Here is a 20,958-nt window from a genome sequence, read left to right as displayed (position 1 = left end):
GTGTGGTATTTTTTTCCCCTTACAGTACAGTCATACCTCAGGTTAAAGACGCTTCAGGTTAAATCTTTTCAGGTTGCGTTCTGCAGCGATCCGGAAGTAACAGAATGGGTTACTCCGCATTTACGCGCATGCGCAGAAGTGGCAAATCGTGCATGTGCAGACACAGGTTGCGTTCTGCTCAGGTTGCGAATGGGGCTCCAGAACGGATCCCATTCGCATCCAGAGGTACCACTGTAGTGTAAATCAAGTAGGAAAGCAGTTGTCAGCTGTTTAGTATCACACCTCTCTCAAATCTCTCTTGAATCTGCCTGCTGCTAGAGGGTTATGAATACACTGTCCACCGAGCAATGACTTCCTTGGAAAAGAGTGCTTAGAAGAACAAGGGTAGCCAATGTTGAACCCAGCAGGTGTTTTCAATAAGAGCTCCCATGAGCCTCTGCCACCCTGGCTACTTATCAGGGATGGCAGCTGCAGTTCACAACATCTGGAATGCACCAGTTTGGCTATGCTTAGATTAGAAAATATGTATGTTGGGCTTCTGAGAGAAAGAGATAGGCCTTTGGTCAAACAAGGAGATGTTCAGATGTGCCTTCGCTATTGACTGTAGGGACCAAGACTTGGCAAACAAGCTAACAAAACCCAGAAGCCAACTGAAAGCCTGAAGGGTGAGGAAGATTGCTTGCAGCTTATGCTGTGAACCCCCTTATGTTCCACACCCCTGAACCATCAAGCTGAGAGGTACTTGGGAGATGGGGAGGCCATAGGTAAGGAAGACTGAGCTGACAACACCTGAGGTGGCTGTGATGCAGCCTGCAACAGCTCAGGAGAAATAGAACCCAGTAGGGCCTCCCTTGATTTGAAGCAGAACAATGGGAGCAAGCTGCAGAGACTATTGGTGCAGCAGCAGGAGGAGGAATTTGCTTGGGCGAAAGGGCAGGAACAGCAGAGAAGCTACTAAATTCACCGGAAGTCTGAAGAGTGTCAAAATGATGCATTATGTCAGGTCTCATGGTAGCATCCTCTTCCCTGTAACAAAACCTAAGGCATTTCCTGTCCCCAGGTGGGTGATGGAGGGACTTTGAAGTCACACGAGTCCACGGGAACAGTGCAGACATAATAGGCCCACCTGGAGGCAGGGTTCACTGCTGACTCTGGTTTGGTCTGCTCAAACGTCAGGGCTGCCTTGTTTTTAATCTGCTCAGCCTCAACAGAAGAATCATATATCCAGGGCCCTTAAACTTTAAAACATGCTTTTAAAGGCTTGGGTGGCTGCACTTGGGGGATATGGGCCGGGAGTCAAGACTACAAAGCAATAGACCCAACAAGGTAAGGCCACATGTCTGATTGGGCCTTGTTGGCTACTAAGAGGCAGCTACCATGATCTCTCCGCTCACATGCAAGGGGCAGGAGCGAGAGCAACGGAAGAGTAAGCCACAGTGCATGCATCGTAGCAGCTGGCAAGGTGGCATGAGAAGGGTCAAGTTGCTTACCTAGCTCCACTTGTTCCCATCATTAGTTTTGAATTAAAGTATAAGCCACCATGTTGCTCTCTGAAGACCGGGAGCAAAAAACATCACGGCTGACAGCAAGTTCCATATCACCTACTACTGAATAGCATGTTGGCACCTAGAAATATTTGATGGTAACTCATTCAGTAGCAAAGGACTCCATTAAGAGCAACATTATAGGATGAGAAGTTCAATGCACTCTAAAATGGAGCATACACTCCTGCTCCATCCTAAAGGACTTTACCCATTAGGATTGGTGGAAGGATAAAATAATCTCATTCTATTTAGCAAGGATACAAAATAAGTGCACGAGATATGAACTAGAAAAAATCTGATCCAGGTACCTGTCTCCCAAGTTCTTCCAACTATAAGAGGCGTAACATCATGACTCAGCTTGCTGGAATAAGCCCAATTTTTTTTCTCTGCCTGCAACAGTAGGTATGATGCCAAATGGGCTTGTTTCAAGAACTGCAATTGTTCTTAGAACCTGCTCACTGCAGATTATCCAGAAAAGTTGACACCAATCTATTCCATTGCACTTTCAGAGACATGCATTTCCTGAGATTACTGTACTCCCAAGAGATCATTCCATCAACATCAAGTGTGTCCTCTGAATGGCACTCAAATAGTTCCAAGACTCCCAGATTGCAGCAAAGCTATGTATGGATGTGGCCTTAATATTTCAGGATTGTGTATTTATTCATCAAATATATGTCTCAAAACAGTGATATGGGCTTACACAGGAAGAGGTCCTTAATGATTATGAAGTACTAACAACAGAATCCAAAGACTGTTCCCACCCCAAATATTTTTTCGTATGTTGAGCCAATAAGAGAAACATAGCCAAGCTGTAGGGATCGGACACTACTGTGATCCATATATAACAATTCAGGTTTCTGATAACTATCCTTTAGGGTTAGGGTGCTATATCAAAAGCCCAACAGAGACATAAAAAAATAATAGTTGTAAGTTAAAAAAAATATAAGTTTTAGGTTTATTGAAAATTAAATATTAGCAAAAGCAAGAGTTTTACAAAATGATTTCACATACAAGTCAGACAGTCACAAACTGAAAACTACAAAAGTACCTATTGGCAAGCAGAATGCTAACCTTTGCATTGCTGTGTAATAGCGATATGAATAAGGCATGGAAGTCCTATTTGCACCAAATGTTTCTGAACTTTCAAAAACTAGTTAGACCCTTAACTTTTAGCAATGCTTCAGTAGTTCCCAAACTTTCATGAGTTGCCTAGAAGGGTATGGTGAGTGAGCTGCAGCTGACTCATGGAGCAAAGAGAAGCAGTCACTGATAGTATTTTCAAATCTGCTCATTTGTCAGAGAAGTTTAGGAATCACTGTTGTATGCTTAGTGCATTAAATCATATTTTTGTTATGTATTGGAAAGACTAGTGCTCAAAGCAACCACTCCAAAGAGTCATCTAGTAGTCATCTGTATCTAATCCAGTCTTTCACAATGCACAGTTATAGGTAATGTCTTCACAGTTTCAATAACTTCTTGACCAACCTATTTTTCAATTGTTCTTTTAACATGGCTCCAAATTCATACTATCATTTTTATTTTGAAAGTATGCAAGAAAGTTAACTTGTGCCATATTTATAGTTAAGACACTCACAAAACAAGTTTTTTATAGCAACATTCAATACTACGTTTTAAATACTTTGTGCAAATAGCAACAGGGTGCTGTATCAGAGGCAAGTTCTGATTTGCAAGATTTTGAATGCATCCTTAATATTGTAAACTTGGACATTTTTAAATCTTGCACTTTCCAATGCTTCTTAACTAATCAGTGGAAATACACCATAGGATGATACATTCTCACTTGTATATAGTGCAAATAAAGTAGAATTTTCCCATAGTTTTTTCCCCCCGGATTTAATTTTTCTGTGTGCAATTTTAGTGGTGCCCTTCAAGTTGAGGGGAACCATGTGAAGAACTGATTAATAAAGGAAGAAAGAAAGCAGTTCTGATACAGTTCTCAGACCAGTACTAAAAGTGCAAATGCTGCAAGAACTCCAGCTGTAGTTACAGCTAGAATAGGGTATTGTTTCCGTTAGATCCGGATAGTCATTTGGACTGGTTTCTAGAGAAATACATCAATATATCTTGAATTTTTATTAGTCGTTCTCTCAAAGATCTCATAGACAGCACAGAAAGCTGGTATCTAGGGTCCACAGGCAGGACAGCTAGAAGCCACCAACACCATGCAGGTCCATTAGCCATTTCCTAAAAATAAGGAACAGAAAATTAGAATGTACTAATGGTAACAAATGGCTTACAACACAGATGTGAAATGAACAGGTTCTAGAGATCTAAATACATTGTTTCATTTTCCATTGCCATTATCAACCACCAGATCCTAGGAATTCAAGATTTCCTGATAAAGTAAACTGAGGTGATTTTATTAGCTAGCTTACACAAAACAACTTTCAGCAGTAATCTCGATCTGAAGTTTTAAATATTGTCTTCTGTGTCGGTGACTGAAAGTGTTTGCCCTAAGACAGCTGTGTCTTACAGCACAAGATCAAGATGGCAAGCGTATCCCTGCTGTAAATTTCACTACCATTACAGTATAGACAGGTTGACACTATCCATCAGATGTTTTAGTTGAAATGTCTTGGACATCTCAAAGCCGCTCGGCAATGCAAAGCTTCAGTCTGCCTGTGCTGACAGTCACTGTGACAACAGCACTTGTCCATCCCACTAGGGACATGCAGCTTTGTCAGCTGTGTTGCCTATTGCCTATTCACAGCCTCAAAATAATGTTGAGAAAGATTTATTCCCTAAGTGTAAATAGAATAATCTTCTAGAGGAAGGAGTTCAAGAACTGGCTTTGTAAAAGCTGGTTTTGTTGTCCGACAGAACCACATATTTAAAATACACACTGGGTTTTTATTAATTGGCACCATCTTGGCTTCTCTCTCTTTTAGCTGCTGTCCATTCCCCCCCCCCCCCCAATGATTACCACCGCCACATCAGTTACTCTACCAATCTTTCTACTACTTCCTTTACTAACAAAGCAACCCATATCATGCTAATAATTGCTAGAGAGATACTGTATGGTGTCTGAATACCTGTATATTTCCTTCCCTCTCTGGCATTGGACCAAAGTGCTGAAGTATTTGGCTACGAAATTTGTTTCTTAAGCTTTGGAACCAACTGCAAGCTTGGCTATATACAAAATTATGGAGCACCCCAAGTTTCTTCATCTCACCTTCATCTTCAACCTATGAATGAAGAAAGTGCAGTATAGTCACAAAACAAAACAAGCTGTATATGTGAAGACTTTCATAGCTAATTTGCATAAAAAAGCAAAAGTCTGAGTTCAGTCTATATTTAAAGAGAATGGGAAAAATTCAGTGCTGAAGTAGTTCATCAAAATATTGCCATCAATAGCAAAGCATCTCACACAAAAAACTAGATTGGGTCAATAATTCAAACCATGTTTTGGGGTATCAGCTCCTAGGCCCAAGCACCCCCCCACTGCCTTCATGCATGGGCTTAAGAAATTACTGCCTTAAATAATCAATCAATCCAAATGAGAGCCATTACATCTAAACAAGTTATGGTTCCAGGATGCCTCTCAAACTAGGATCAAACAGTGGTCTGCAAGCCTATTTGGGAGAGTAAGATGAAACCATAGCATGTTTGTTTGGGTAAAATGGCAAACAGGAAAACAGACCAGAAAACAACATATTAAGCTGTGCATAGAAAAGAATGGAGAACATTTGAACTCTGGAGGATTGTCCAAATAAGCCAGGTCTTTCACATTCAGAGTTCCATGTGTAAGGTAAAACACAGAGTTCTCATGAAAGTTCATGAGCTCCAATGTCAAAAGCAACTCTCCATGCATACAAGGGATGGTTGCACCAAAACAGCACTTTCAAGATGAAAGCTCTTATATTTGAATGAGATCAATAGTGTTTTAAGACACATTTAATGTAACCTAAAACTATAACCTGCGATACATATGCTTAAAGTGGCAATAACCCTTTCTTCACATATCCGAAAGTACTCAAATGGTAAGACCACCTGTTTCATTTGATGTGTGTTCCTTTCAATATTAAAGCTAGAAATTGGTTGGGCTGCAAGGAGAACAATTCCTCCATAGCTAGAATCAACCACATGGCAGAAAAGCAAGTTTTTCGAGCAGAAGTGGACATCTGCTCCCTAATTTTTATTTTTGCAACTCTAATCTAAAACATGTCTTCACCTAAAATCTAGAATTAAAACCTCTTACCATGCATTATAAATTGCAAGTTTCCATTCTAATTAACAAGGGGATGCTAAATGCACATGCTTTATATACAAAGTAGCTTTACATTTGAACAAGTAGGCTATAATCTGCACATCCAATGTTTAGAAAATGCATTATTAAAATCCTGTTTTAAGCAATACGTGAATGTGAAATCCAATACCTTTATATCTTCCAGATACTCAATGTCTGCAGTGTAGTAGCCATCCTTCATCCCTCTTTGCAGAACTCTGAATCTTCTTAATCCAACTGTATCAACAACAGACCGTCCATCTGGGAGATAGTCAAGGTTTCTAATGTACAGCATGCAGCCATAATCTGCAAAGCTAGAAAAAGAGGCACTGTGTCAGTATCCACTTCGGAAACACACACAAACACACACATACACACACACACACACACAAACTGTGGAACACATACATACCCATTTTTAGGGTCACTGATACACATCCCAAATTGTTTTGTCCCTGTTTCCACACTCCTTCGAATCATCAGTCGATACCTTGGCTCAAACACATGGAGGGGGCAAGGCACAGTTGGATAGGCCATAGTGCAAACGAAGATTGGAACATTCTTAGTCAAGCTGAAAAATATATAATAGTATTTTTAAAACCTACACTGCCCGAACAGTTCTCTTTTGATACAGGTAAATAGTAGGTTGTGCTTTGTACATATATACTCCCTTAACCTCTTACAAAAGCTAAGCTATAGCACAAGGCCCGAAATCAGTAGGAATGAAGATGTATACAATATGAAGAGAAATAAGGCTTAAGACTCAGTGCTTTTTTTCTTAAAAAATGTTTAAGGGTACTCTCATTTTGACTCAAGAAAATCATCATTTCATAGTTCAAGTCGGGAAAATAAATACAATAAGTGGACAAAAGTACAAAGATTCACAAAATGTTTGGGGGTATGTGTCCCCCCCAGTAAAAAAGCACTGTTGAGACTTATGTAAATAATTTGATTCAAGTTCTTTTAAGTCATCCAAATGGAATGTGGATATTCAATTAGCATAAAAATTTCTCTCATCTGTTTTTGTTGCAATTCTAAACCAAAGTACTATATTATCATTATTATTATTATTTCAAAAAATTTAGACACCACTGATTGTGAAAAAGCTTAAGGTGGCTTACAAAAAATAAATCAGTAATAAAGAAAAAAAAATCACAACCCTACTTTAGTCACGTTTCTAAGCAATAGCAAAAAGCAACAGGAAAGAAAGCTTTTTAATAACATCTATGTGATGATATAGGGACGCAGGTGGCGCTGTGGGTTAAAGCCTCAGCGCCTAGGACTTGCCGATCGAAAGGTCGGCGGTTCGAATCCCTGCGGCGGGGTGCGCTCCCGCTGCTCGGTCCCAGCGCCTGCCAACCTAGCAGTTCGAAAGCACCTCCAGGTGCAAGTAGATAAATAGGGACCGCTTACCAGCGGGAAGGTAAACGGCGTTTCCGTGTGCGGCTCTGGCTCGCCAGATGCAGCTTTGTCACGCTGGCCACGTGACCCGGAAGTGTCTCCGGACAGCGCTGGCCCCTGGCCTCTTAAGTGAGATGGGCGCACAACCCCAGAGTCTGTCAAGACTGGCCCGTACGGGCAGGGGTACCTTTACCTTTACCTTATGTGATGATATGCCAACCATGTATAAAAAGGAGGTAGAATATGATTTAGAAAGGGAAGTGTATGGGCAGGATGTGCTGGACCCTTCCCACCAGGTGTTCTCTCTCCATCCCTCGAGCCAGAATCCAATACTAGAAGGAAATCTGGCTGTGACACTAGAGGACTGGCAACAAGGAGGTAAGCTATGGACAGGGAGAGACTCCACACCCCCTGCTCTATGCATACCTTTTGCTCTTAAAATCAAGCCCCCAAGTCCTTGCTCTATACATTATTAGAATAGATCTGTGTTTAAAAATAAAAAAATGCCATTATTATGTAGTGCTTGGGCCTGAGATATAGCTACCTGGCTATAAAGTTCACTGATTCTTTTGAATCATTGCTGTGAGGATAACACATGATGTCGAGCTCCTTTAGAGGAACTGTTGCAAGAAAAGGCAGGAAGAACCACCTGCACTTGCAAGTGTCAAACAGGTCAGTGTACCTGCTTGTACCAAATTCATGTTATTCTGTTTGCTCTCTTCAGTGAGGTGATTCAGTAACAAATCCATCTAGTAGAAGTAGACTGAGACTACACTTCAAAAAAATGAGGTAAATAAAAACATAGTTGAGGGAAGAAAGCTTTTCAAAAGCAGGCACAACTGAAAAGGTTTACTACTTGTTTCTAAACTTGTTAATAAGTCAGTTTATAAACTTACCTGGAGTATTCAGCTGTTTCTTCATCATTAATTCTTTTTCTCTCTGATAGCTCAGCAGGTAAATACTTTACTATTAGTTCTTCCAGCAGCTGTGTAATTCTATATTGTCTACTTGCCAAATACTAGAAGTAAAAAATAAAATCTTAAGTCATTATAGCTTAATTACTGCAAAGATGTTGCTAATCCAAATTATTATTTTATACCAGCGTTCAATTTCTAGATATCAAGCAGAAAACAGCTTTCAATCCTGCGTTGACCACTTTGTTTCCCTTGAATAGTTTTTACTTTAGAACTATTTATAATAATCCACTGCACCTCAAATTTTCTTTCAACAGAGCTTTTACTAGGGTTGATTAGGGTTAATTAGCAACATAATTAGTCAATTCAATCAATTAAAAAGTTATGCCTCAATCAAAATTTTGGCCCAATATACGAGCATTCTGTGCAACAACCTGTTTGTAGCATAAACCTCACAATGCACACTTAAGGTTTCACTTTCTGGCTCTGCACTTCAGCTAGCTCAACCAGAAGTGAGAGTTAAAAGAGACCTTTTGCAAGGTAGGCAATGCCATTTCTGCAGGAAGGCTGAGAAGAGAGGCAGCAGTTTATTCTGTATGTAATTGTTGGCTGTTGCTGGGAACATATGCTGCCACTCATTTGGGTTAGGCGACCATACTGTGATCAAGCAAGACTGTTCTTGTGTTCATTATTGTGGACAGGTGAACTTTATAAAAAAAGTGAGGGATACATTTTTAAATCACACTCAAATCAGCTACCTGGCTTCTGATGGACATAGGGAAAAGGGAAGTTTACGGAAGGTATAATGTTTAATGTTTTATTGTGCTTTTACTATTCTGCTGGGTGCTTTTACTATTCAGAGTGACTAGGGAAACCCAGCCAGATGGGCGAGGTATAAATAAAATGGTTGTTGTTTGCTTTTCTCTCTCTCTGGCAACTGACATCAGTGTACAGGGTTTTTTGTGTTGCCATTTATATGTTGCCTTTCTATGATAAAATCATAGTTAAGGCAGTTTACAAACAAAAATATAAATCACATATACTACCACGTGCACTCACTTTCTATGGCTAATAAAATGTATTATTCTTGAGCAAAACTTAGCAGCCCTAATTCCTACTGATGATACTTTGAACAAAAGAAGCTTCTGAAACTGGAATACTGAAAACCATTTCCATTGCAGAAAAACATCCGAACAAAGACTTAGCTTCCACCAAGTTTTTTATTTAATGGTATATATTCTGTATTACAAATACTTGTTTTAGAAGACAGCCATGTCGTGTATGGTAAATATTACCTCTTTTAAGCTTTCTTTACAGAGAGGACACTGAGGAGAATGGTCTAAACATCGTTCTAAACAATTCTTACAGAAAGTATGGCCACAGGGTGTTGTCACAGGATGAAAGAAAAGCCTGAAAAAAATTTCAAGAAGTTAATCATGCTACAGTCACTTTAGTGACAAACATTAAAACAAGTAAATTAAGCCAAGTCAGAACAAAAGAAACCATTTGGATGCTTTTATCTTGTAACCACCTTGGCTGTTGTAGGCTTAGAATAATTAAGAAATAAGATTGATCTGTTATTCCTCCTAGCAGACATTTGGCATTAGTGACAATGCATGTTCATTAGACTTCCAAGAAGACAGTCCTCTATGAAATGTCTGTGTGGTAGAAGGGTTGAAGAGCAGCTTTCAATATGTTCCATACATGCATCCCCCAAGATGCAAAAAAGTGCCAAATAAATGTAGCAAATGTCATGGAGTGTACCAACCTGATTGAGTCTTGGACAGTCAGATGTAAACCAATTGCACAGAACCTGTAGGCTTGACTGTTTATGTTTTGTTAACCAGACTTATGTTCTTGAGAGGGCTTGACAAGCAGTTGCCAAAACTGTACTTTTGCCAATATTAGGGGGCCATTTGTTTAAATCCTAACTCTCTTGCAGGCATTCCCTTATGATGTCTATGAAACAACACATTACTGCCAAAGAGAAATATTTGTGAGCCTTCCACCACATGTACCAACCTGATTGAGTGAAAAGTTCACTCATTGGAACTAGCCAAAAATGCACATTAATACTATCATTTACCAATGGTTCCCAAACATTTTAACTGATGGGACTGATGGAACATTGCTGTCTTGTCAGACCACTTACTAATATTAATGCTTGTTGTAGGAATTGTAATGTGCTGTGTTACATGCAGTATTATTTTAATTGCTTTTGTTATTGGTTTTCCAAAGACATGCCACAGACCACTTGAATTAAGTTCATGGATCACTGGTTGTCTAAGGACCACAGTTTGGGAGCTAAAAGGCTGGCACACGTAGCAAGACACAAACATTGTGCTTTTCTCTTTGCACAGCATGGAGCAAATTGCACACAAAAGCAATTTTCAGCAGCTTTAGAGCAAGAATCTTAACATAAAAGCTGTCCTAAGATGGAGAAGAGATCAAAGACAAAGATGATCAAATGGGTAATAAAAAGGATGATTAAAGAAACCACTGTATTACCTCATACACAATGAACACTCAAAGTCTGAAACATCAATCAAATCCTCTGGAACTGGTCCATAATTGAATGGAAAGGTGGCATCCCTTTTTGTAGTTTCTAAATAAACAATACAGGATATTATCAAAGCATGAAATACTGAATTTATCAGACATCATCAATATGCATGACTAAATAGTTACCTCCTTGTTTTTTATGTTTATTCCTTCCATCTTCAATAATTTTAACATCTTGTTCTGAAAGGGACCACTTTCTTTTTAATAAAGCACCTTTATCTTGGCTGGAAAGCAGAGGTTCAGAAGAAACCCTTTTTAATCCATCATCTTTGGCATTTGTTTCTGTTGAGTTGAGAGAATGGGCAGACTGTGCACGATGCAGGCTTCCTCCAACAGGTTCTTGCATTTCTAAATCCTACCAAAAAACAATGGGTGGGGGCAATGGAATCTTTATCAAATTTCAGATAAACTGGCAACTATATCCGCCAGCAGAATCACAATTTTTTGGATGAACCCTCGTTATCCAGAACAGGCACATTTCCTAGTGCAAAGGGCAACCTTGAAATTTCTGTGGACTACTTCAGAATGTTTCACATTATTAATATGATTTGCAGGGAACTAATAATATCTGGTCCTAGCTGAATATTAGCTGTCATTCTGTATTTCTAAAATTCTACTTCCACTCTCACTTATGAAACTAGGCACATCGTTAGATTGAACCTTACCATGTCACAACTTCCGTGTGTGAATGCAGACCTGGGAGTATAAAAAGCAATATCCTAAAAATACAGACTTGCACAACATTCTACTGTGCTGAAATAGAACCTCAGGAGTCCCTAGACAGAAAGAACTGTTTGGAATCCAGAACTCAAGCAAACTTAAAATTCTGGCTCTAAACTGCTTCATTGTTTGCTTAACTTGCACCGCTAAACAACTCTGACTGTGGGAGCAGAAGCACATACAGGAAAAGTTTTTTTTTTTTAAGTATTGCTTCACAATTGTCATTTTAAAAACCATTCCCATAATTTTCATTAACATATAAATAACATTCTCTCTACAATGTTGAACATTGTTCTAGATTCTTTCCACATTCCCTATCAACCCTGAAATTTCAAAATTATATGGCATCAAACTAGAATAAGATGAAACAAGAAGCAAATCAACAGTACAACTTACATATTGTGCATAGCAACATTTGAAATATCATGTGTGGAAAAAATAATCATTACTTACTGGCTCTGAACTGTGCTGTAAATTTTCACAAGACTCTTCCATTTCAGAACCATGTATAAATGGTTTACTTCGAACATGCGAAGAATTCATAGCAGATTCCTTCAGACTCTTTCTCACACTTTCTGGTGATAACAAATCACACAGCATCTGTGAAATGGACAATATTAGCTATTACTAAAATTTTGTAAATCCAATCATCCCAGTCTTCTAACTTTTTAACATACTACGGTGAACCAGCTGAGCTTTTTAAGTAGTTCACCAGGCTTCAGAACTCTGGAAAAATTAACTGTAATGCAAGTTTTGTTTTCTACGTGAACACTGGTAACTTCCTCTTCACAGGAAGTAACTATATTTGAAAAGTATTAGAACTGAAAGCAAAAACTAAGCATTGCTTTAAAATATATAAATACCTTCTCAACTTCTAGTTTTGCCGGAATAAATTCTTCATCAAGGGCTAGGCAGTGAAGAAGGAGCTGTAAGGCATCATCTTTAGACCCAGCATTATTAAGTATTCTTGCTTTCCGAAAGTGGACCTAAAAAAACAGTGATTCAAAGGTATTTAAATGTTAATCATTTGGTTTGCATCACAGAAAGATTTAGAAGCCTGAGCCTAAGCATATTTCCTTTGAAGTTAGCCCCACTGGGTACAATAGAGCTTTTGCTTCCTGTAGCTATGTATGCCACTGAATTATTTGATTGGGATCTTACAAGTTGCTATAGAAGAAAGCCTCAGTGAAACCAATAGAACCTACAATGGCACCAATGGTTTTAAGAGTTAGTGCAATACCTGATGTTATGCAGTGAGACACAATAACAGCAGAGAACTCAAACAAAAGGATGGCACATCCTATGCATTCTACCATCACTACTTCCTCCAGTCCATAGAACCAATTGGAATAAACAGTATACAGGCATAACACACTCCATTCACTTTTTCTTTCGGACCTTGTTTCACCCTTTCATACTTAGCACTCATCCACACTTCTGTTTATCCTGTGCCTAGAAAGCAAATGCTTATCCCATGCTTTCTAGGGACAGGTCCGAGCTGTTTTGCCTTTGCCCTGCTGCTTTCCCCTGGAAAACCCCCTCTTTAGTGATAAATCAGAACAAATGGCAATCCACGGAAAACCAGATTGCCATTTGTTCCGATTCAGCACTACACTGCAGGTTTCCCCAAGGGAAAGTAACGGGTCAAACGTAAGAGTGAATAAGCCCTTAGTCTGCACCATATACGTACAGCTACTGTTGAAAAGCACCTGTTTGCACCATGCAAAATTGATTTATTCATCCGTAGTGTGAATGCAGTTTATATTCTTGTTTCATGCAAAATTATACGTATGTGCATGTGCACATAGACAAAGCCAACCAACTGCAGAACCAGTTGCAGAACTGGGGGTGGAGGGATCATTTAACTCTTGACTTGAAGTGCTTATAAGGAAGCTTAAACACTCCTGCCTTTTTAGCGCGACAAAGCTTTTCAACTTCTGCACAATTGTGCTTTAAAACATAATTACAAACTGAACAGGGCTTCTTCTAGAAGTGTGCAGTACTATGCCTGCTGAAAGACTCAATCCACGTAGTAAACCTGATCCAAGGTGGGTCAAAACAGCAGTACTACCACCATGCAAATGCATGGGAAAAAACAAGAAATGGTTCCCAAATGCATGTCTGGGATAAAGGTAAGGTTTGGGTTTGAAAACGCTGACACAATTTCAAGCATCATGTTTTTGTATTTTTCATAATACAAGTACACTGTATGTGATATTCAATATCAGTCATACTTAAAAGTAAGACCACTGAAATCAATGGACTGTAGTTCATCAACTTTAATAAGTCAACTCCGTGGATGACTTAATAGGATATTATCTTAAGCATTTACACTTTATAGACTTACCTCAGACCAATTTGGCATTTTAGCAGTAACAGCATTCAGGTCATCCAGGGCATATTTAAATTCTTGGAGGCCAGCATAGGATTCAGCTCTATAAACCCGTAGTATCAAATCACTAGGATCTAAAATAAAAACCAATGACTTTGTCATGTAGCTGAATAGAAACTGCTTATGTCTTTATAATCCAAAATACACATGCAGTGCAGACTTAGAAATAGATATGCACCTATGAAAAATAACATTTTCCAAGAAGCCAGACAAAAAACAAAACAAAACAAAACTTTCTAAGTTTGAAAAGAAGTAGTTCATTATTTCATGCTGTTGATGTGGACAAGCTTGTTAGTAAAGATTTATGACTTACTAAATGTTAAAACACCCTTGCAAATAAGGTGATAGTAAAGATCCTGAAAGACCCTAATGCAATTAACCTAACTACAAGAACTATTTATATGCTGAGAGACCAATAAAAATATCTGAATGCTAGTCAAAGGCACAAACTGAAGTTTAGGTTGGTTTTGTGGGCCCAATTTGGTCTTAAAATCTGTATAGACATAGTTTGTAAGACAAGACCAGTCTTCCTTCACTCTTCTCCCAAGTAGGGCAGCCTGCAAATCCTTGAATCACCCTAGTTTATAGGATAAGCAAGGAAATATAGGACAAATAAAGAAAGCCTTCAAAAAAGGACAGAATTCAGTGTTTTCTGTCTACTAGTGTTTTGGTACTGTATTTCAAGCCTTTATACTTGCAGCAGTAAAGTTTACATAGGCGTGAAAACAAAGATATTGACTGATTACAGGCTTAAAAGGATAATATTGGCACGGCCAGAGTAGATGCGACATCAGTGAATTTGTAATCACATCTTCCACTCTGAAAACAAAATGAACTACCGTATTTTTCGCTCTATAACACGCACCTGACCATAACACACACGCTGTTTTTAGAGGAGGAAAACAAGAAAAAAATATTCTAAATGAAACAGTGGATGTATGATTTTTGTGGTTCATGCTGTGGCCACAGACATGTGATCTGACAGTGAGTTTGGGGTAGCCCAATACAAAAATCCTGAGGATCCATGTGGATCCGTGCTTTGTAACCACGTTTTAAGTGGGGAGGGAAGGAAAAACACTCAAGGGACAAGGAGCACATGTGGGGGGTGTGGAGAAGGATGCTGCGAATAATGCAGGAGAGGCTCCTCTCCGGCTTTGCTCCTTTAAAACAAGCAGGCTCTGCTTCTCTCCCTCCTCCCCGGCAAGAAAACCACGATAGTAACCACTCTGAGACAAATCAAGAAAAATTGCGACCAACACTCTCCCCCAACAAGCGCAGTGAGGTCAAAACACACACACACACAGAGAGAACTGGCCCTAAAGTCGCAGGGCGCTGGGAGAGCGCAGGGGCGCAGGGAGAGTGAATGGAAGCAAGAGAAGGAGAAGGAGCCCTCACACACAGAGAGACACACAGAGTGTCAATCCTAAAGTCGCAGGGGCGCAGGGAGAGTGAACGGAAGCAAGAGAAGGAGAAGGATGCCTCACACACAGACACACAGTGTCAATCCTAAAGTCGCAGGGGCGCGCGGAGAGTGAACCGGAAGCAAGAGAAGGAGCCCTCACACACAGACAGACACACAGAGTGTCAATCCTAAAGTCGCAGGGGCACACAGGCGCTGGGAGAGTGAACGGGAAGCAAGAGAAGGAGCCCTCACACACACACAGACACACAGAGTGTCAATTCTAAAGTCGCAGGGGCGCAGGGAGAGTGAAGGGGAAGCAGCAGGAGGAGAACGATAGCTCAAGCACACACAGACACACACACAGCGCCCCTACAGTGGCTAATCCAAAATCGGACAGCAAAAAACTGCAGGCAGGGACAGAGAGCACGGGGTTGTTTTAAAGCAGCCAACTCCCGCTCTGCTTCTCTCCCTCCTCCCCGGCTCCGCTAGCTGACAGGAGCCGCTTACACCCGCTTTGCTGTTTCAAAGCGAGCCACGGACTGCTCACGACTGCAGCAAATTCCCCCGCCATCTGTAGGCATTCGATCCATAACACGCACATTTTCCCTTACTTTCTAGGAGAAAAAAACTGTGTGTTATGGAGCGAAATTTACGGTACTTGAAACCACACAGACTGCAGATATCACCTTGTCACATCTAGTTGCCTGTTTAACTCCCTTACAGCTTGACAGTTCAAGATGACAACACTACTTTTGTGCAAGATGTCAAGTTTTTGGTTTCTAACTCTTAAATTCCAACAGTTTGAACTACCGCAAGAGTTTTAGACGCTGACTGGATATGGTCTCAGTTTCCCAAACATCTTACGACACAATTTAATCATGCCCCAAAGTGCATCTAGGCACATCATGTAATTATGAAAGTAGATCAACTGCTTCCACGTTTCTCTTTTCTTTGATTATGTGGGCAAGGTGCTGAGTAAACACACTTTATGATTATTATTTTATATTAATGTATGCTTTTTCTAATTACTGTAGAATGAGTTATAATAACATTTTTAAATCTAGAAGGCAAACGTACCACCAAGGTGGCATATTAAAAAATATTTAATTGCTATACCCCTGCTCCCTGTACGTGTGTAAATAACTCCTAACTTAACTCTCCTAAAAGAATTATCCAATTTTCATAAGGATTAAGCCACAATTCTGGGATGCCTTCCTTTCTATGACTTACAAATTCAATTCCAAAAAAATTATTATTACTAAAATTAATATGCCACACCAGTGTTTAATAGCTAGTTTGCACATACTGAAAGGGGCCAACACAGATCATATAAAAAGGAAACTAACCCTACTTTGAGGTTGCACAACTGAGTGGCACACACAGTCTAAAAGATCAGCTCATTGCTAAGACCCACAGCATACTGTAGATACTGCCCTATATGTGTATTCAAAGTTGTGCAAGTGTCCTTTCATGTGATTAGATTTCAGCTTCCTTTCTGCCCCTTAACAGCTCCGCAAATCTGCTCCAAAGGGTCCCATATCCCTCTAGAAAATATTGGGTGGGGTGGTTTTTAGGGTGGGAAAGAGACTACAAGGAAAAAGAAAAGAAGCTCCTGAGTCATACAGTAGCATTTTCATGAGGTACTGGCTGGAAGCAGACAAGTTTACAACATTAGCACAATGAACTTCATGCACTAGACAGGCCAAGAACCTAAACATCAGAAATTCAACTCCATGCTGAACTAGAGCATAAAAGTTGCTAGTTTTGCCTATAGCAATGCAGTAATTAATGCTGGTATCTAGCATTTCCCATCCTGTATATTCATATGCATCTGAATGGACAGTGAGACACTCTCCTAGTACACAACAAGACCAAAAACAACTCAAACAAGTCCAGCTGAAGTCCTTTCTAAGTCTTTATGGCTGTTTATAGCTCCATTATATCAGATGCCCCACATACTACTCAGACACTTCTGCTGATCAAGTCACATGCTAGAGATTAGGAACTGAATCTAAGGTCATATAAATACGGCACAATAGGCCACTTCCCAAATTTAGCCTAGCCTACTGGATGAAAGCATCAAGAGTAAGACTTCTGCACTAGGCCTTGAGGTTCACTCCCATATTCTGACTCGAAATTAAGGACATGTGGTGCCCTATGCAAACCTCTAACTCTGCAAAGTTTCTGTCTCAAAGCAAAATAAACATTTCATTCCCTGTAACTATCCTTCCAACGCACCCATTTTTATTTCAGGCAAATGTCCTTGGTCTGATGTGTAGTAAAAGAAGAATATTACAGTCTCTTGAACAAATTAGACAATTTTCAAACAATGATAAAACTTTCATCAGAAAGTAGTACTAACATATTTGGATTAGGCTTTCAAGTTAGAAACTAGGAAGCCCAATGATTTTAGCTGGTCATTGCTCTGCATCTCAAAAATAAGATACCAGGACCACAGAAGCACAAGTGCAGGACAGAATATAGTGTTCTCAAAGAACGAGAATTTAGACGCCTATTATGATTTGAACAGCCAGAAAACCAGAATAGTTACAAAAGGTCACAATCACCAAGCCCAGATTCAACATCTTTCAGAGATATAAAAGCATGCGCACAAATAAATTTTCCTTAGTTTATTTCATAGTGTTACAAGTAGTACTCAGTATTGAACATCCTGTGAAGTGCTCCCAGAATATTAACTTAGTCATATCTCTAGACCTCCCCATACAAGTCTTTTCTAAACAGTGTTGTGAAAGACTCAACACTCCCATCTGTGATGTCACCAGCATTATACAACCTTTTCCCCTTCCACGCCCCCATCTGCTTATGCAACTAGCCTGCCTCCTGCGAATTGTCTCAGTAACACTTTAGGAGACTGAAAATAGGCCTCTGGTAAAAGTGAATTCATCATGAGTAATTACTGGTCCTCAGTGTTACAGGTTTCACAGCCAAGCCTCTTCTGACCACCACCTCCCAAACACAGTTGCTAAGCCCAAGTGAATGAGTGCTCCTTCACCCATATATGCATCCCTTCTTTTAGAAATACAGGTTTTTATTCAAGGTTCCTATTTTTATGTAATATACTCTGAAAATGGGTTCCAAAATTTAGAAGCTGAAACTTTTTCACTACCTTTCAGAAAATGACAGTCCCATAGCACTTCATCAACTAACAAAGCTAATCCCATAGAATGCATCTTCAAAGATTCCTCTTTGCTTATACAGTGGTACCCCGGGTTAAGTACTTAATTTGTTCTGGAGGTCCGTTCTTAACCTGAAACTGATCTTAACCTGAAGCACCACTTTAGCTAATGGGGCCTCCTGCTGCCGCTGCACCCGATTTCTGTTCTTATCCTGAAACAAAGTTCTTAACCTGAAGCACTATTTCTAGGTTTGCAGAGTCTGTAACCTGAAGCGTATGTAACTCGAGGTACCACTGTACATCTAAATGCCAGCTTTTGGAAACTCTGGAAAGGTTTACAGAGAGAGCATCAGAAAAACAAAACAAGCATTTTTACCTCCCTACAAAACAAAGGGTAACAGGAAACTCACAGCTCCAAGGTAGAGACTCTCTTCAGATCACTCACAACAAAGCCTTTATCCACATTATGCAAAATAACTAACATGATACCTCAAACCCATAATGCCCCCTAGGAATCATCAGGGTTCACTGTTCCACCATAAGTACTCACTGAAAAGGTGGAAGACAATCTGCAGTATGAGTTTCACTTGTGAAATTCTTGCAAAAAGCCAACTCTCTAGGAACTTCCAAAAGTCCTGCATACAGGTTACCACCTCGGAGGGCCATGTTAAATTCGCAATCTGATGTGCACAATTTCACTGGAAAACTAGCCACAGCTTCCAACTTAAGCGCGCCGGGGCCTGTTTCACATACAGGAATCTGGATCACGCTTAGGTTATGCAACACTTACTTCCCGGCTGAATGCGTGACTTCAGCTCGCCCAGAAGTATTGCGTTAGGGCGATATGGAGCATCTGGCCTCTTTACGTAGCCGGTCCTCTATGCTTGCAAGCCATCAAGTAACGGGCGCGCTTCTGAGCACGAAGCAAGCGTGCATGCCTACATGCATGATCCCCACAGATTCCTTCACGGGAACGATTCCGGTCGTCTGAAGCCCAGCGCTGGGCACATTCGAGTTCGATCCGGCTCCCCAAAGCGCACGATTGTAGTCACAGGGCCCTTTTCACCCCACAGGAACCCCCCCTTTCCCACCCACCCCACTCCCCGCTTCAGAGGCCCGAGCAGCGGCCGTGGCTCTTACCCTCTTCGAGGGCCTGGCTGGCGGCTTCGCTGGCTTCCCGCAGCTGCCCTTGCACGAGCATCTCTCCGAGGCGCCGCCAGGTGCGAGCCCTCTTGCACTCCTCCGGGAACCACTTCTCCGCCAGGTGTCCCAGGGCCACGGCGACGGGCGACGAAGCCAGCGGGTCCCCGCAGCGGCGGCAGCGGGCGCGGAGGTGCTCGTGGACGCAGCGGCGGCAGTAGGCGTGCCCGCACGGCGCCACCACCGGCTCGCCGAGAAAGCCCTCACAGCCGGGGCAGCTGAAGAGCCCCGCCGCCGCGGAGGAGCCGTCTTCCCGGCCGGCGGTCCCCTGCAGCTGCTGCTCCGCCGTCGCCCTCCCTCCGCCGCCTTCCCTCGGCGCGTCCCCCGCTCTCTCGCCGCTCTGCCGAAGGCGGTAGTGCAGCACCAGGCAGTCCACCAGCGCGCCCAGGCGGCGGCGGGAGCTGGGCGAGCCCAGGCGCAGCGCCGCCGAGTAAGTCTCCAGAGCCTCTTTCAGGTGGTTGCCCAGCGCCAGGAGCTCCCCGCGACGGAGCAGGAGCTCCCGCTCCGAATGAGTGCCGCTGCCCCCCGGCTCCAGGGCCGACTCAGGAACCGGCGAGGACGCCATTTCCACTCCACGTCCGGCTCACCGGAGGGGGTGTGGCGCGCGACCCCCGAGAGCCGCCGCTTCTCTTGAGGTAACAGCACCGACGACGGAGCCGGCTGGCGGTTGATGAGGCCGGGCGCGCGCGCGCAGCCCTCAACTCCCTCCTTCCTCTGACAGGCTTTTTCGGACGTTGTTGGCGGTTGAGCGCGCTCGCGGGAGGCTCCGCCCTCTTTTCAAGTCCCCTCAACCGAACCTCGCACTCTCTCTCTCCCCCCCCCCCCCAACCTTAAGGTCCTGATTCCATCTCTCCGACGTGCCCCGCCTCCGCGCCCCCCACCCCACCAAACCTTCTCTCTCTCTTTCTCTGTAAGCTCGAGAGCGACGCGGGCGACGCCAGGGCCTTACATAAAACGGAGCGTCATCCGGCTTTCCGCGCAAGGCTGACTTGCGATTGGCCGGCGGGCCGCCGCGAGGAGCGCGACAAAGGAAATGGGCGGGGCGAGGAAATTATAAAACAAGGCCACGTGCTCGCGCTTGTTCCATAACTTTCCTTTGCCGGATGGCAGCGGTGAGGGGCGTGGCTGGCTGGCGAGCAAGCAGGAGGGATGGTCGGCCCTGATAGGGAAGGGGTGGGTCGTAGGAATTTAGCGCTCCTCCTCCTCCTTTTCTGCTGACTTCCTGAAGACTAGTTTGCATTCCCACGCGCAATGATCCGCTGACGCAGGGGTTGGGAACTGGGCTGTACACTAGGCCAAGGCAGGGGGAAATACCCGATGCCTATTATTATTATTATTATTATTATTATTATTATTATTATCCTTTACTGTACAGAGGTTTTGCAGCAGGAAAAGCTCAACCTGTAGGATTCCTCTTGCCACACACAAGAGCCCTGCC

At 42.0% G+C, this 20,958-nt stretch overlaps 1 protein-coding gene across 1 annotated transcript; it reads right to left on the bottom strand.

Annotated features, from left to right (window-relative positions):
• Positions 1-3,395: 3,395 nt before the first annotated feature.
• On the bottom strand, positions 3,396-20,466 carry LONRF1 (LON peptidase N-terminal domain and ring finger 1). The gene is made up of 12 exons (XM_083755664.1): positions 19,461-20,466; positions 13,738-13,856; positions 12,254-12,376; positions 11,844-11,990; positions 10,797-11,025; positions 10,617-10,713; positions 9,404-9,518; positions 8,091-8,212; positions 6,206-6,364; positions 5,945-6,107; positions 4,601-4,753; positions 3,396-3,752 (listed from the first exon to the last, which is right to left on the bottom strand). Exons 1-12 carry the CDS (start codon positions 20,083-20,085, stop codon positions 3,594-3,596), a joined length of 2,211 nt encoding a protein of 736 aa, XP_083611790.1. The 5' UTR covers positions 20,086-20,466; the 3' UTR covers positions 3,396-3,593.
• Between the last annotated feature and the right edge of the window lie 492 nt (positions 20,467-20,958).

The sequence above is a fragment of the Podarcis gaigeae genome, assembly GCF_964106915.1.
Source record: "Podarcis gaigeae genome assembly, chromosome: 9".
Lineage (NCBI taxonomy): Eukaryota > Metazoa > Chordata > Lepidosauria > Squamata > Lacertidae > Podarcis > Podarcis gaigeae.
Note: the sequence above shows the minus strand (reverse complement) of the source record. Positions and strands in the feature narration are given on the sequence as shown.